The sequence below is a fragment of the Zonotrichia leucophrys genome, chromosome 9 (assembly GCF_028769735.1).
Source record: "Zonotrichia leucophrys gambelii isolate GWCS_2022_RI chromosome 9, RI_Zleu_2.0, whole genome shotgun sequence".
Taxonomy (NCBI): Eukaryota; Metazoa; Chordata; class Aves; order Passeriformes; family Passerellidae; genus Zonotrichia; species Zonotrichia leucophrys.
In genome coordinates this window covers 10555326-10569975 of record NC_088179.1, presented here as the reverse complement: position 1 = coordinate 10569975, position 14650 = coordinate 10555326, and the positions used below count along the sequence as shown (strand labels likewise).

Here is a 14650-nt window from a genome sequence, read left to right as displayed (position 1 = left end):
GGAAAAACCTCTTGGAGGGTGGCAGAGCAGTAGAGCCAGCTGCCCAGAGAAACAATGGAGTCTGCTTTTCTGGAGATACTCAAAATGTGCCTGGATGTGACCGGTTAACCAGCTGTAGCAGTGGTGTTGGATGGTCTCTGAAGGTTGCTTCCTGTGGGTCTGTGTCAATTGCTGTATGTATTACAGAAATGGTGCTGAGTAAGCAACTTCTGGAGATGAACATCAAACCAATTCCTCTGGGAACCCTTGCTGTCTGTCTGTGACAGTGTGGCCAGTGCTTTCCTCCATCAGGCATACACAGGGCATCCTTAATCTCATTTTCCTGAACACTGGTGAATACTTGCCACTTTCAGCCTCCTGCAGCTCCTAAAGATACAGGACTCACCTACAGTTTGGAGGCTGTGCTGGCTATTGCAAATTTTAGTGACTATGTGAGTGAGGGGAGGAAGACTCAGTCTGGAGATTAGCAGTCCTGAAGTTATGGTATTGGGAAGACTCAAAGGATTTGCAGAAGATGCAGGTGGTAAGAGTATGATTGATTTAAAGTTGATTAAGAAGGCTTCTTAAGGGCAGAGTGGCATTGAACAGCAGGAAAGGAACATGCTGTGAGAAGACTTCCTTTGCTTTCTCTTTTAGCCTTTAAAATAAATAGGGGGAGGTAGAAGCTCTGTTGTATCCTGGTAGATGCTCGGAGACAGAAAAGTAAAGACTTGGGAAAAGAAAGATCTTCTGCCAAGTAGAACATTCTTGAACAGCGGGAAAAAATGTGCTCAGTGTTTCTGGATGCTCAAGGTGTGATGTATTCTGCAGCTCAGCCACCAAGCAGTAAGTGGGTAGCTGTACGTTCTCTACAACCCTCTGAAGTAGTTCAGTTTAAAAAGATGGCTCAGCTAATTTCTTTAATGCCACTTACGGAAAAGGACAACCTATTTTATTACATCTTTGTCCTGCTGCTTGATGGTGTATGTGCTCATCTGACCCTTAAGCAAGCTCAGCTCACCAAACTGGCAGAATACTAAAACAAGAAAGTGTGTCAGATGTGTACTTTATGCATCTTGGGATTGATTTGGGAAAAATAAGAGATGGAGGGGCCATACTTTTAAACAACAGTGAGCTGTTAAGCTGGCTCTGCTGCTTTGTGAAACTCTTGCCCCTTAGCAGAAATCCTGTTTTGATACAAGCTAAGTCAACCTTCACTTACAGTGGATGTGTGGTGTCTCATCAACAGCCTGTCCTAAGCTAATATGAAGTTACCTAACTTAAGTTTGATTACTTGAAAATGACTACCCACAAATTTGAAGTAGTAAATGGTGTGCTGACATAAAGGATGAAAATGTGCTTTTTATTTTCCTCTAGTGAAGTCTACTGTATCAAGGTGATTATTTTATTCTAATGTAAAGCAAAAGTGCATTTCACTTAGAATTTCACCTAGTGTTACAGGTACTGAGTAACCTAGTTTTCCATGTGTGTTATATATGAGAAAGTGTATCTGAACTCAGTGGGGCCAACACATTTTTTTACCTGTGGAGTACATTGCTATACCTAGTGCCAGTTGAAGAATGCATTTTCTAGTGTAAAATACAACCAACTCTGAGGGAAATGTTGATGTATCATTGTACTTCTGAGTACTTGTGAAGTGTAGCTGTGGCACAGGATCCTGCTGCAACCATTTCAAATGAGTTTTGTCTTGTGTCTCTACGTTATGACGTGTTTTCTCCTGTCAGATATGTCCTGTTCTCACCCCCACTGTTACATATACTATATGTAAGTAAGGTTTGAGTCTGTGAAGTGGTAACTTCAACTTACAGTTTTGGTTTCAAAGCACACGTAGTAACTATGCTGCTACTTTTTGAATATTCAAAAAAGTTACATTTGCACTATATGTACAGACCATGTGGAAATTCGAGTGACTGCCTGCTTCACTTCGGTGCTTGGTGGCTTTAATTACAGAACATTGTTTTTTTTTTAAGGTTGCCAAATTTCTTGAGTTGCTAAGCCAAGTGTGTGGTAAATACGTGAATATCAGGTTAACCTTCATCTGCATAGACCTTAACTGCACACAGCATTGTGTTTCTGGGTCACATATGCTGTGGTGTTTGAAAGGACACATTATTGGCCAGATCAGTTGTAGTTTTATAGATCCCTTTTCCTTTTCTGTTAAATATCCAGTCAGAAGCTGCATAGTTATAATTTCATCCCTCAGTACCACAACTCTGCATTCCTGGAATGTTTTAGGATTAAGGAAATAGGAGCTAGTTTGATAACTTCTGAACTCAAATGCATTGCATGTTTAAGTATGTTTTATTTCTGCTTTGTTGCCAGAAGAGGGAGCAGTGATCTTACTTTTCAAAATTGTTTACATCTGTTCTGGTAATAAGATGTCTGAATTCAATGTTACAATGTTCTCTTCTATTATGTTTATTTATTGTGGAGGTGTGTGGATGGGGTCACTGCGATGTCAGACTGGGCCTGATAAAAATTTTTGATTTTTACCCTAAATTATCAGTTTTGTGCTTTGGAAGCTGCCACTGGATATTTCAACCTGATACTAAGCCTGCTGAGAATCATCTGAGAATGTTACATTGCATGGGGTTTTTCTGTGTTTAACCTTGTTCTGTGGTGGGATGTTACCAGAACAATGGCTTTGTCACCTAGAGCAAATTATTATTAATTGGGTCAGTTTTCAACGATGGAAATGCTTGTAAATTAAACACTGGAACTCCTTTTCCAAAGCTGTGAGGATGTGCTTGCTTATTTACATCAAGGGTGGCCTTATGACAGTAAGAGGGGGCTGTAGTTGAAATAGGAGCACAAATAATACCTGGGATAGCTCTCAGCACTGACAGTGCTTGACTCCTGGAGGAGAGCATGGTTCTGATTTAAGACAGTTATTTTTAAGCCAGATTAGTGTGAATAAAACTGACTAAAATTTGAGATTGCAACCATTACTGCCTTCCCTCTTGAAATATAGTTTCTTTTTTTTTCTGTTTAAGCCTAAAACATCTTCTTTTAATTGCTGAAACGTAGAAATAATACTCTTGTATCCCATAATGTGATACCTGTTTAGCATGAGAAAAATGCTCTATAGCTGTTATATATAGTTTAGTAAAAGGTACTTACATGAGAACTTGGAGTTTAGTACTACTTAAGTCAATAAGTAAATGTCTGAACTTTTATTTTACTGGTGTAGCAGTTCAGTGTAGGCTGACTACAATTGATGTGGGCTTATTGTGGTTCTTATGTAGAAGCTGTTCTTCTACATGGAGGTTTTCTGTACACAAAAGTTAAATTTCTTTGTAGAACTGCTGTGTATTTAAAGACTGATTTACTCTCAATTCTTTACATGTTGCATAGGTCTAAGAAAATCCACAAAGAAGCGCAGTGAATCACCACCTGCTGAGCTCCCCAGTTTACGGCGGAGCACACGGCAAAAGACCACGGGCTCCTGTGCTAGCACCAGGTAAAACTTGAAGAAATGAAACTTGTTACTACAGTGAGCTGGTATTCTTGTCATTTCCATGCATGACAATTGGCCTTGGCTGTCTCTGACTTGGCTGTTGTAAAAGCAGCTGTAGCTTTTCAGGCCTGCTGGATTACTCTGTACACTGGTGTCATAGATAGCTCATAGAGTTTTTCACCATCAGACTTCCAGTAAGTCCCCCAGCTGTGGAGGTGGAGGAAGAGAAACAACCAAAGCCAGCATCACAAACTTTAAGTAATCCTGTCCTTAGAAAAGTGTTTAAGAGAGACAGTAGTGCTGAACTACTGTCTCATGAATAGTGAAATAGATAATTGTTTTGAAAAAGAAGTCTTCGTGGTACCACACAGGAGTCAGTTTTATTTAATAGGGGCACAGTTAAGCTGACTCAGCTTGTCAGCAGTTTCGTCTGAACTGCATCTAAGTACTTAATGTACTTCTTGGTAGTAGGAGGAGGAGTAGTCCTGAATTAGTAATTTTAAACAGCTGGTAGATTAAATGGGAGGGGAGAGTTTATGTATCCTGTGATGCAATAAACTTCTGTAGTTGCATATATTGTGGGACTAAATGTAGGAAGCCTTAACAAGCTTTATTTTTGTTCTTATGCCTAGATTGTTTAGTACTTCTAGCACATCCTCTTTTCCCCCTTCCACACCATTAAAAAACCACTTCTGGAGTCTTGATTTTGTTGTCAAGTGCGTATTTGAATTTGACTGTTTACTTTGAAGGCAGATGTATTTGTGGCGATGAGCGCTGTAGTGTTTAGAACCGCAAATCTAAATAGACTCATCCTCTCAAGCTTGTTCTGACTCTGGTTGAATGTCAGAGTCTTCTTGCTTTTAGTAGTTCAGAACTTCCTGTAAAGATGTTCATTGGCCTCAATCATCAGCCTTCTCAAATGTGTGTATGATTTATAACTAACAATCACTTTAACCTTGCTCATTTTCTCTGTTAAATTTTAGTACACTGCCTGGTCTTGAAATGTTTAATGCCTTAGTGTAAACAAATCACTGCCATGGTGCAGGGCAGGGAGTGTACAGAGAGGTTGGATAATTTTATGAAGATTGATTCTTCCACAAATTGTTCATTTGTACAATGTTGTGGCAGTGATGTACATAAAGATTATATAGTCTTTAGTAGGCTTGCATTAGTAAATCTCTTATTTTAGTTCACAAGGTCTGAAATTTTGTTTTTTGAAACTTTTTAGTCGGCGAGGCTCTGGCCTGGGCAAAAGAGGAGCAGCTGAAGCTCGCCGACAGGAGAAGATGGCTGATCCTGACAACAACCAGGATGGAGTTAACTCTTCAGCTGCACGGACAGATGAACCTCCCCAGGGAGCTGCAGGTAAAAAGGAACTTAAACTAAGGAATTTTTTGCACAATTGCTAGTATAAAATTCTAAGCATTTAAAAATAGTTAAATGGATGAAGTTCTGAAGAGCAATTGTTTAAGCTGGTAAATAATGCTGGAAGGTTTTTGAGTCAGAGGAATCCTTATATTCAAGCGTGATTTTTTTGGCTATTTGGTACACGTTTCAGTTATGCTTTTTTTTAGTATCCAAACTATATCCAGTAATCCAAATGTTAGCCTTTAAGCTTCTGCTACTTTTAAAAAAAGTAACTTCTGCTGATAAATACCAGCATAAATATCATCAACTGAAAAGATATAAAACTGCTCAGAATAGAGAAGGCAAGCATTACCTGTAAACCACTGTTGAAACTACTTGAATATTCTACAGCTTTTCTGTTGAAATTGCAAGCATGTGTGTACTGGAGAAATTTGTGACAAGTTGAATTCTGTTACTTGCACAGTTCTTTTAGATGATAATTTTATCAATTGATCATAATTAGTGAGCTCAAAGGAACTGTGCAGTAATTATACTGAAGGGTAGAAAATACTAAACATTCTATAACTCACTCTAAGAGTGAGTACAGAAAGTAGTATGGAAACTATAGCATAATACTCAATTAAGAAGGGTATACATTTATTAAGGATACAGGTAAATCTGTCTGAAACTTAATTTTATGGACTTAGCTGTATTTTTTTTTCATTATCTTGTGTTGATAAAGCCATTCTCTTCAGCTTTTGGAAATACTAGAACTCTAGACTGCTCTGTTTTAAACTGGAAGTTTTACAAGAGTGTGCGGGTGGCAGCACTAAATGCAGAGTGCGGTTTTGATGGTGGAGCCTTATTTGGATGTGAGTTTTGTGGCTTTAAAGACACTAACTTGTATTAATTAATCTCTTATTGTTTCTTTAGCTTCTAGTTCTGTTGCTGGAGCTGTAGGTATGACAACTTCTGGAGAAAGTGAGTCAGATGATTCTGAGATGGGAAGACTACAAGGTATAAAAGTTGTCACTAATTTACCTTTTTGTTTGTTAGCCTATAAATAACCATACAAATTCTGTATTACATTCAAATGAGAAGGCTCTATTTTGTTTCAGTGTCTGTGAATGTGTTTCTGCTCACAGTAATTCTGAAGTAGGGATTTACAAGCCCTTAATTCACAAAAGATGCAAGGATGTCTGGAGAAGGGGGTGGGATAGTATCTTTATTCATTTAAATGGTGTGTAATACCCTACTTCTGATAATTTTCTATGAGGAGGTGGAGGGGAGAGAACTGAGAACTCAGTCCTATCAAGTGTGTAAGCTCAAATATGAAAATATTCTTTGCAAGCATGTTTTAAGTTTAGAGAGGGTAGGTTAGGCCTACTATACTCTGCCTGCTTCTGGATAACATTTTTTTTTGTGCTTGTCATTGATACCCATGTTGCTGTAAGCTTTGACCAAAAAAAAGTCTGAATGTTCTTAAAATGCTTGCTTTTGTGCTTGGGCTAAAGAAGCCTGGTCTCTCAAAACCAGAGAGTATGACAGGTATAAACTCAGTATGCATGTCCTGCAACTGGTCTAATGATTTTGCTACTACATAGCAGGGAGTCCTGAGATCATCATCTCCCTTGCAAATGACAGGCGTTTGTTAATCTGTATATTTAATGTGGGAGTGCTGTCAGTATCTGTTCACTTGCTTATAGTTCTTAGTAAGTATAGGTATGCATTAGAAATATTGGGCTAAATTGGTTTTCACTATTAATGATCAGCAGTAGTGATGGTTGCTTGTAATAAAAATCAGAATCACCCACTTAGTTTAGCTTAAGTAACAGTACTGTAACAAAGTGTTAAAAATCAATCAGAAGAGAAACCCTCTAATACTTACCAGAGTTCTTCCTCTCCTGCTCATCAGCAAATAAGGCTGTTGAACCTGTTTTTCAGTGCCATTTTTTTCAGAGTAGTGGTGCTGCAGGTCCTGAAAACATGAAGATAAGCTTAACCTATCCTGTGTAGTTTGAGTTCAGCTTTGAAATTGCAGCCTGATGTATCTGCTGCTCTGGCTCTAGGCTTATAATAGTTTAATAGATGATGTTACTTTTGTGAAATACACAGCTGTGCAAACTCAGCAGGTGACTTTGTAAAGGACCTTACTGCTCTGACACAAACAAAAATCAGTTACTTGTTCCTTTAAGGTCATCTTTTTGGTGTTTTTTCAAAATCGAGGTAGCTGCAATCATCTAATCCTAACTCTTTAAATATCAGCATTCTAGTAGTCTTAAATGATAACATCACGGAATTTAAGCTTTTAAAAATATACATAGAAGCTTTGACAATGGCTGTTATCCTCTGTTTGCTTTTAGCTCTATTAGAGGCTAGGGGTCTTCCTCCTCACCTGTTTGGCCCTCTTGGTCCTCGGATGTCGCAGCTCTTCCACAGGACAATTGGAAGTGGAGCTAGTAAGCAAAGTTTGTCTAATTTGACTTAATTCTTTCCACTTCCAGACTAGTAGAATTCAGCCAGTAGTAAATCTAATATTTGTATTAGCTTCATAGTTTAATATAGTATTTTACATGTTGGAGACTTGTATGTCATGATAGTGCTAGACCACTTGTCAACAATTCTAATTTGCTTGTCTTCCTTTAAGGAAGAAAAATTTGCCTTAGCTGTATTTCTTTGCTTTTCTTTTTTGGGGCATCTTAATGTTCCCTTCTAGGTGGGGAAGGGAGGGTTCTTGCCTTTTCACCCATTCCTTATCTTTTTGTTTTGCATGATGGGCTGCTTAACAAAAGACCTCTCCAACCCCCTTGGGTTTTTTGCTAGCTTTAAACAAATGCTTAAGCTAGCTTTAAAACAATTAGTGGATGTCAGTTCTAAGTTATTATGTTGGTTTTAGTTTCAAAAGTGTCTTCAGTTTGGACAGAATGGATTTCCTTCAGACGTTGTGTCAGTGAGAATGTGGGCCAGACTTGTTGCACCAGGTCTGCGCTGTGCAGCTGGATGAGATGTGCACCTTCCAGCCCAAGTCTGGCTTCCCAGGAGAGCCAGAGGCAGCCTGTTACACTGCATGCCAAGAAGAGGATGGGGTCTCGTGGGTGCTCCATGTGCTGTATTAACTGGGGGGTGCTGCACAAAGGTGGGCTGGTGTGGGTTCCTGCTGTAGGTTGGCAAGATGGCTGTGCTGAGCAGTGTGGCGGACTCCCTGTGCTGACCAGTCTGCACTGGAAAGGCAGCCAAGAGTGAGATTTTTGTCTCCCTTCCCTATTCCCCCTTTTTATGACAGGGAAAGGAAATGAAACTACAAATACAGAGGAAAACAAACTATCTCTGGTCTTCCACTCTGGCAGAAGTATAGCATAACAGTTCCCTTGTACACTTTCTAATACTTTTTTTCCTAAATTTTTTTCTGGATATCTAGGTTCTAAAGCTCAACAGCTTTTACAAGGTCTCCAAGCCACTGATGAAAGTCAGCAACTACAGGCAGTGATTGAGATGTGCCAGCTCTTGGTTATGGGAAATGAAGAAACATTAGGAGGGTTTCCAGTCAAGAGTGTTGTACCAGCTTTGGTAAAGATTTAATCTCAGATTTCTGTTGTAGGATATAATATTTCACTCAATGTCTTGATTAAATTAAATCATCACTATTTATATTGTCTTCTTAATGTGTGTGTGTATCTGTCTTATTTGGTTTTGAGAGGATGTTATGCTAAATTTTATAGTCCTATTAATTTTTTAATAGCTCAAGAATAGGCAGTGGTTCTTTTGGAATTCTTACTAACAATCCAAAATCCTGACTCAAAAGCTACTGTAGTGATTTGTACCCTTTTTATGATATCATCTAGATACATTTTTTTAAACAAACAATACTTTTTTTTTAAACAGATAACACTGCTGCAGATGGAGCACAACTTTGACATTGTAAGTAGTTTGTAATATTTAAGAAGCTTCTGAAATATTAAAATGTTATCTGAACTTAAAATCAAATATCTGTGTATTTAATAGATGAATCATGCGTGTCGGGCCTTAACATACATGATGGAAGCACTTCCCAGATCATCTGCTGTAGTGGTAGATGCAATTCCTGTCTTCTTGGAAAAGGTAAAATGAAATTAAAACAGTGATACAACAGCATGAGGGGCTTATATAGTTTGTTTTAACTTTAGAAAATTCCATTAAGATAGTGGCTTCTTTTCCTGGCTTACAAAATAATACAAAGTGCATGATAAGCTTCTAAAGCTAGGGTTAATCTTTGCTCCCTCCCTTACTGAAAAGTGCTCTCTCCTTCCCTGAGAACTTTTTGTTGGATTGGTGTCACAAACATACAGAATGTGTAAATAAATGAGCTGTTACCCCTTGGAGTAGCTCCATGGCTGGGGTAGCCTCAGACTGTCAGGCTTAGTGAGAGCTGGCTTCATTAGCATACGGGTCTTGGTAGAGGCTGTATGTCTGAGTGTTAATCAAGATGATTATTTTTGAAAATCTGTTTAGAAGTTGATGTACCAGCTTTTTTGTTTTCTTGTAGCTGCAAGTTATCCAGTGCATTGATGTGGCAGAGCAGGCGCTCACAGCCCTGGAGATGTTGTCACGCAGGCACAGTAAAGCCATTCTGCAGGCAGTAAGTACGACCAAAACAAGGCAGCTTTGCCTCTGCCAGCTCTACATCTTGGTCATCTTCTGTGAAGATGAAATAAGAAAATGACTTTCTGTGACTTCAGCTGTACTGAGAGTGAAAATGTTTGTTTGTTTTGTTACAGGGTGGGTTGGCAGACTGTTTGCTGTATCTGGAATTCTTCAGTATAAATGCACAAAGGAATGCACTAGCTATCGCTGCCAACTGCTGCCAGAGTATAACACCTGATGAGTTTCACTTTGTGGCAGACTCTTTGCCACTGCTAACACAAAGGCTAACCCATCAGGTAAGAAGTTGTTAAAAAAATGGAACATCTTGATTTTGATCTGAAAGCAGTTTAAAGATGTCTTCAGATACCTGTTTCTTTGCTGTGTATTATTTGCCTTTGCAAGGTGATAATTGAGTTCACGTTTCTATACTGTCAGGTTCTGATATACCAATGTACATATGGACCTTCTGTGGTTCTGTAACTGTGACATTTTATAAAACAAGGCAAATAAGATACTTTAACTCAAAGCATGAGTAATGGTTTTGTAGTCCTTGTAAGAACAAGGATATCAGTAAGAGGAAGTCCAGTAGCATTACTGGTTTTATTTTTTCTTAACAGATGAGTTACAAGGTTCTCTCCCACTTTAAATCAGAACACCCTCTGTTTCAGTTTTTGTGGTTTTTTTGTGCTTTAACTTTCTGGGGGATTTTATGGCATTTTTAAAAAGTTCCTGCTTTTGTACAGTAGTTTGAAGTGATGATTCTAAAATCAAGGGGCTCCTGAGGGCTACCTATCATGCAGTGCTGCTGTGTTTATAAATGAGCACCTACAATAACTGCTGCTCCAAAAGAGATTTTTGGTGATCTGCTTGGTTGGCAGATCCCTGTTAAAAAGATGAAAAAGGAGAAATATTTTGTTTGTTAACAAATGCAAATAATTGGAAGCTTCCAGGTAATGGTTTTATGTATTCTTGTGCTGTTCTTAATTTTGCCTACATCGTCTTGCTGAAAGACTGCTTGAATCTTTGAGGCAGCTTCTAAGAAGCCAAATGACAGCTTTAGGTTGTACTCTAGAAACAGGAAGCATCATTCTCACCAGTAGTAGGGACAAGTACTGATCCTGAGCTCTGAAGAGAAGCTACAAACCACCAAAGTAAGATTTCAAGAAATTTTGAAGTGGAAATTTTCTGGTAAAGAATCTTGCATTAGCTCTTAACAAAATAGTTGAGGTTGGAAGAGAGCCCTGTTACCTAGTCCTAGTTCCCCTGCAAGTTGAGCTAGAGCAGATTGCCAGGAGCATGTCCAGATGAGTTTTTTTTTTCTGTTTTTAAGTATCTCCAAGGATGGTGACTTAATCTCTCAGACTAACCTCTTGCAGTGCTCAGCTACCCTTACAGTTAGTGTTTTATTATGTTCAGGTGAACTTTTTTGAGCATTTCTTTGAACTTTTAACCAGACCTGTTTTCAAGGCAGTCTTTACTTGTGTCTTTGAATTTGCTGTGTTGTATGCGCTGCATAATAGCAAAATCAGGCTTCATGTAGTCTGTAGAATAGTAGTGTTCACTCCTGCTTATTATCTGTAACTCCTGTTACTTCAGTTTTTCCCTATTGTTTCTTCCTTTCAGAATCCAGAAGGACTCTTTAGAGATCAATTTATTAATCTCTAAAGGTCCCTAAAGGTATTTGTGTTGCAAGAGGGGGGGCTGTTTCCCAGGGAATATGTAGGAAGCACAACTGTATCAGGAGGTCAGTTAAGACTGTCAGTGAGTTTAAAAGTGAGAGCTGTAATGTTGTGTAAAATGTGATCAGACTGGCTCTTTTGGAGAAATTTTATGAATGCCTCAAAATGGCAGCATGTTCTAATGCAAGTTAAAATATTTCAATTTAAACAAAACTTTCTTATAACAGGACAAAAAGTCTGTTGAAAGCACTTGTCTGTGTTTTGCACGGCTAGTGGACAACTTCCAGCATGAAGAGGTAAGGGAATGGATGGGGGTGCACTTCTGTTTTCTTCTCCACCCACCCTGTTTCTCTTAAGAGGGCTCACCTTTCAAGGACTAATGTTTCCCATTTTGTTGCTTCCTCCTTGAAGAACTTGCTGCAGCAGGTTGCTTCCAAGGACTTGTTGACAAATATCCAGCAGCTCCTGGTCGTGACACCTCCTATCCTGAGCTCAGGAATGTTCATCATGGTGGTGCGCATGTTCTCCCTGATGTGCTCCAACTGCCCCACACTTGCAGTCCAGCTTATGAAGCAAAGTGAGTTCTTACTTTCCATGTTCTAGGGGGCCTGTTCATTTGAATGCTTACAGTCAGTGTGGACCTCTATGCACTTGGTTATATAAATACTCTGTTCTTTCAGTTTTTCTCTCTCTTACTATGTTTCCCCTGGGATAAAAAGTTGTTTAAATTTTGTTGAAAGCTTTTATCCAGAGGGGTTTTTATCCTTTTTCCTAGCTGTTGCCACTGCAGTGCTCACTTAATTTTGAGTCTGTATTGGCTGCACAGGCTATTCTCATTCCAATACAAGCTAAATAATTCTTTTCTTAGTTGTGACCATGTGGAGGAACGATGTGCTTTAAGTACTTCTTCTAGGGAAAAATATTGACAAAAGTAATTGCTGTAGAGCTGTCTTAGTTGTCACTTTTTTTCTTTGTTCCATCTCACAAATTTTGACTGACCCCTTCATCTGCCCTGTATCTTTCCCTGTTTTCTTCTGTGTCCTGTATATTGAGTGGTATTTCTCCCCTAGTTGTCCCTTAAAGGAAAGAAACAAACCCAAAAAAGCCACTAACTCCAGACCTGAGAACAAGCACATTTCTTAGTGTTCAAAGAAACACTTTTGTCCTATAGTCCACTCTCTGTTTGCTTTGGGCAGTAAATACCTCTTGTGTAGTGTCCAACAGAAAATGGAATCCATATCTGATGCAGGCAGTCTCATGAATAATAATTTTTTTATAGATATTGCAGAAACGCTTCACTTTCTCCTTTGTGGAGCCTCAAATGGGAGTTGTCAAGAACAAATTGACCTTGTTCCACGAAGTCCTCAAGAACTTTATGAACTTACTTCTCTTATCTGGTAAGTCTTGCAGTGCTAGGTTTTGGGTGTGGTTGGTATGTTAAAAACCTTAACTTGACTAAAATAAGGCAAATAGTTTTCAGCTTAGATGGACTTGATTGTATACTTCTAGTAAAATACTGTTTTAATGTTCTTTACAGTGAACTGATGCCTTGCCTGCCAAAAGAGGGGATCTTTGCTGTTGATACTATGCTAAAGAAAGGAAATGCACAAAATACAGATGGTGCAATATGGCAATGGCGAGATGACAGGGGTCTCTGGCATCCCTATAACAGGATTGATAGTCGAATAATAGAGGTAGGAATTCCACACTTTTGTGTGGTGATGCTTTTCAAATCTGCGTGTAGTTGTATAAGGAATTGAGTGCTTTCTCTGTCTTTAAAAATACCACTCCTGATCTTTCTGAGTAAGAAACACAAGTTTCCTCAAACATCCTGCTGTAATATTGCACTATTTTGGTGTTCAGCCATACCAAATCACTTATTTGCTGTTCTTACTGAATTTCTGTCACTGTTTTTCCTACTCTGTTACCCCTCTCCTCACCTTTCATATAGTTTTCTGTTTATTAGGGGTTTCTTAACTTCATATTCTTCCTTGATTTTAGGCAGCTCATCAGGTTGGTGAGGATGAGATAAGCCTGTCTACGCTTGGGCGTGTCTATACTATTGATTTTAACTCTATGCAGCAAATAAATGAGGATACTGGAACAGCTCGTGCCATTCAGCGAAAACCAAACCCTTTAGCCAGTACAAACACTAGTAAGTACAGCTCAGCAAACACCTGGGCTCTTTAGCTGTGGCTAATACATGCTGGGTTGTGCAGCCATTTACTTCTTAATGAATAAATTTCTTATGGCTTCTGTGGAACATCAAACTATTCTGATCTACATGAATGTAGAAAATTTCATAACAAAGCTTATACTATTGACATGTGTACTTTTTAACATGTAAGCTCCTCCTGGAACCTGAAAAAGTATCAAACTGAGAGGGAGCTGGGGGTGTTCCTGGCTTGGGATTTCTGAAACAGTTCTGTTCTTACAGCTCTTTTATTTAAGGAAGACTGTGAGGGCTTCTTACTGTTATACAGAAATACATAAGAAAACTGAAGAAAAAAAATATTAAACTCCTTGAAAGGGGAAGTTTTGTACCTTCTTACTCACTTTGACTTCTGGTTCTTGAATTTTCTCAATTTGAGAGCTGAACTGAATCAGTTTTAACAAAAGAAAGTAATCATCAGAGCAGAGATGCAAAGGTCTGTCCAGTGATTTGTTGTGCACTTTCTCACAGGTGGACATTCAGAATTGAAGAAGGATGATGCTCGAGCACAGTTAATGAAAGAGGACCCAGAACTGGCAAAATCCTTTATCAAAACACTGTTTGGTGTTCTTTATGAAGTATATAGTTCTTCAGCTGGACCTGCTGTTAGACACAAGTGCCTTAGAGCAATTCTTAGGATAATTTATTTTGCTGATGCTGAACTTCTGAAGGATGTGCTGAAAAACCATGCTGTTTCAAGGTGGGTTCTTTAAGTGCTGCAGATGAAACTAGTTTTGAGCTTACAGCTCAAACTTTATATTACTTTTTTTGAATCATCTTTTTCAGGGGAAAATGATACTTTAAAAGTGTTACTTATTTTTCAAAAGCTGAGGCTGCCAGCTCTGTAGGATTTTTTTTGCATCATAGATTTTACAGTAGTTGCCAATGCTAGACATTCTTACTGGAAACTTGGGTGGCCTCTGGCTGTGTGTACTAGGAGTGTCAAATATTTCCTGTATTGGTTTTTTGATTTCTAAGACTTGCTTATGAAATTCTGAGAGCAAGATAACTTTGAGGTAATACAGTGTGAACAGTAACAGACACTAATAGCATTCAACTGGTAAGTTTTATTTATGAAACCTCTCCTACATGTTACAGGTAAAGTTGGGGATCTGAGGATGCAGCTGGAAAATAAATCAAATAGTTTTTCAGAGACAGTACTGAGTTCCAGAACATGTTTAAAAAAAGGTCTCTCCTTTATGCTATGTTAAAACTTGGTAAAAGTGATATAGGTAGGAAGAGAGCTGTTTCAGTCTTTTTATTGATAGCTTTTATAAAAGCATTGTGAAATTTGTTTGCTTTCAGTCTCCAGTGCTGTGTATGCAAGATGAACTG

At 38.6% G+C, this 14650-nt stretch overlaps 1 protein-coding gene across 9 annotated transcripts in view; it reads left to right on the top strand.

The window, feature by feature from the left end:
* The window catches only part of TRIP12 (thyroid hormone receptor interactor 12), a 76295-nt gene that overhangs the window by 41186 nt on the left and 20459 nt on the right, over positions 1–14650 (top strand). For 8 of the 9 annotated variants that reach the window (XM_064721623.1, XM_064721625.1, XM_064721630.1 and 5 more), the window contains 15 exons: positions 3355–3460; positions 4686–4822; positions 5738–5821; positions 7168–7263; positions 8223–8371; positions 8687–8722; positions 8807–8902; positions 9327–9419; positions 9559–9720; positions 11331–11399; positions 11515–11680; positions 12383–12500; positions 12641–12797; positions 13105–13258; positions 13787–14015. In XM_064721623.1, the coding sequence (XP_064577693.1) occupies positions 3355–3460; positions 4686–4822; positions 5738–5821; positions 7168–7263; positions 8223–8371; positions 8687–8722; positions 8807–8902; positions 9327–9419; positions 9559–9720; positions 11331–11399; positions 11515–11680; positions 12383–12500; positions 12641–12797; positions 13105–13258; positions 13787–14015 (1852 nt within the window). The remainder of the gene's footprint in view (positions 1–3354; positions 3461–4685; positions 4823–5737; positions 5822–7167; positions 7264–8222; positions 8372–8686; positions 8723–8806; positions 8903–9326; positions 9420–9558; positions 9721–11330; positions 11400–11514; positions 11681–12382; positions 12501–12640; positions 12798–13104; positions 13259–13786; positions 14016–14650) is intronic. The other variant, XM_064721626.1, reaches the window with a different exon arrangement.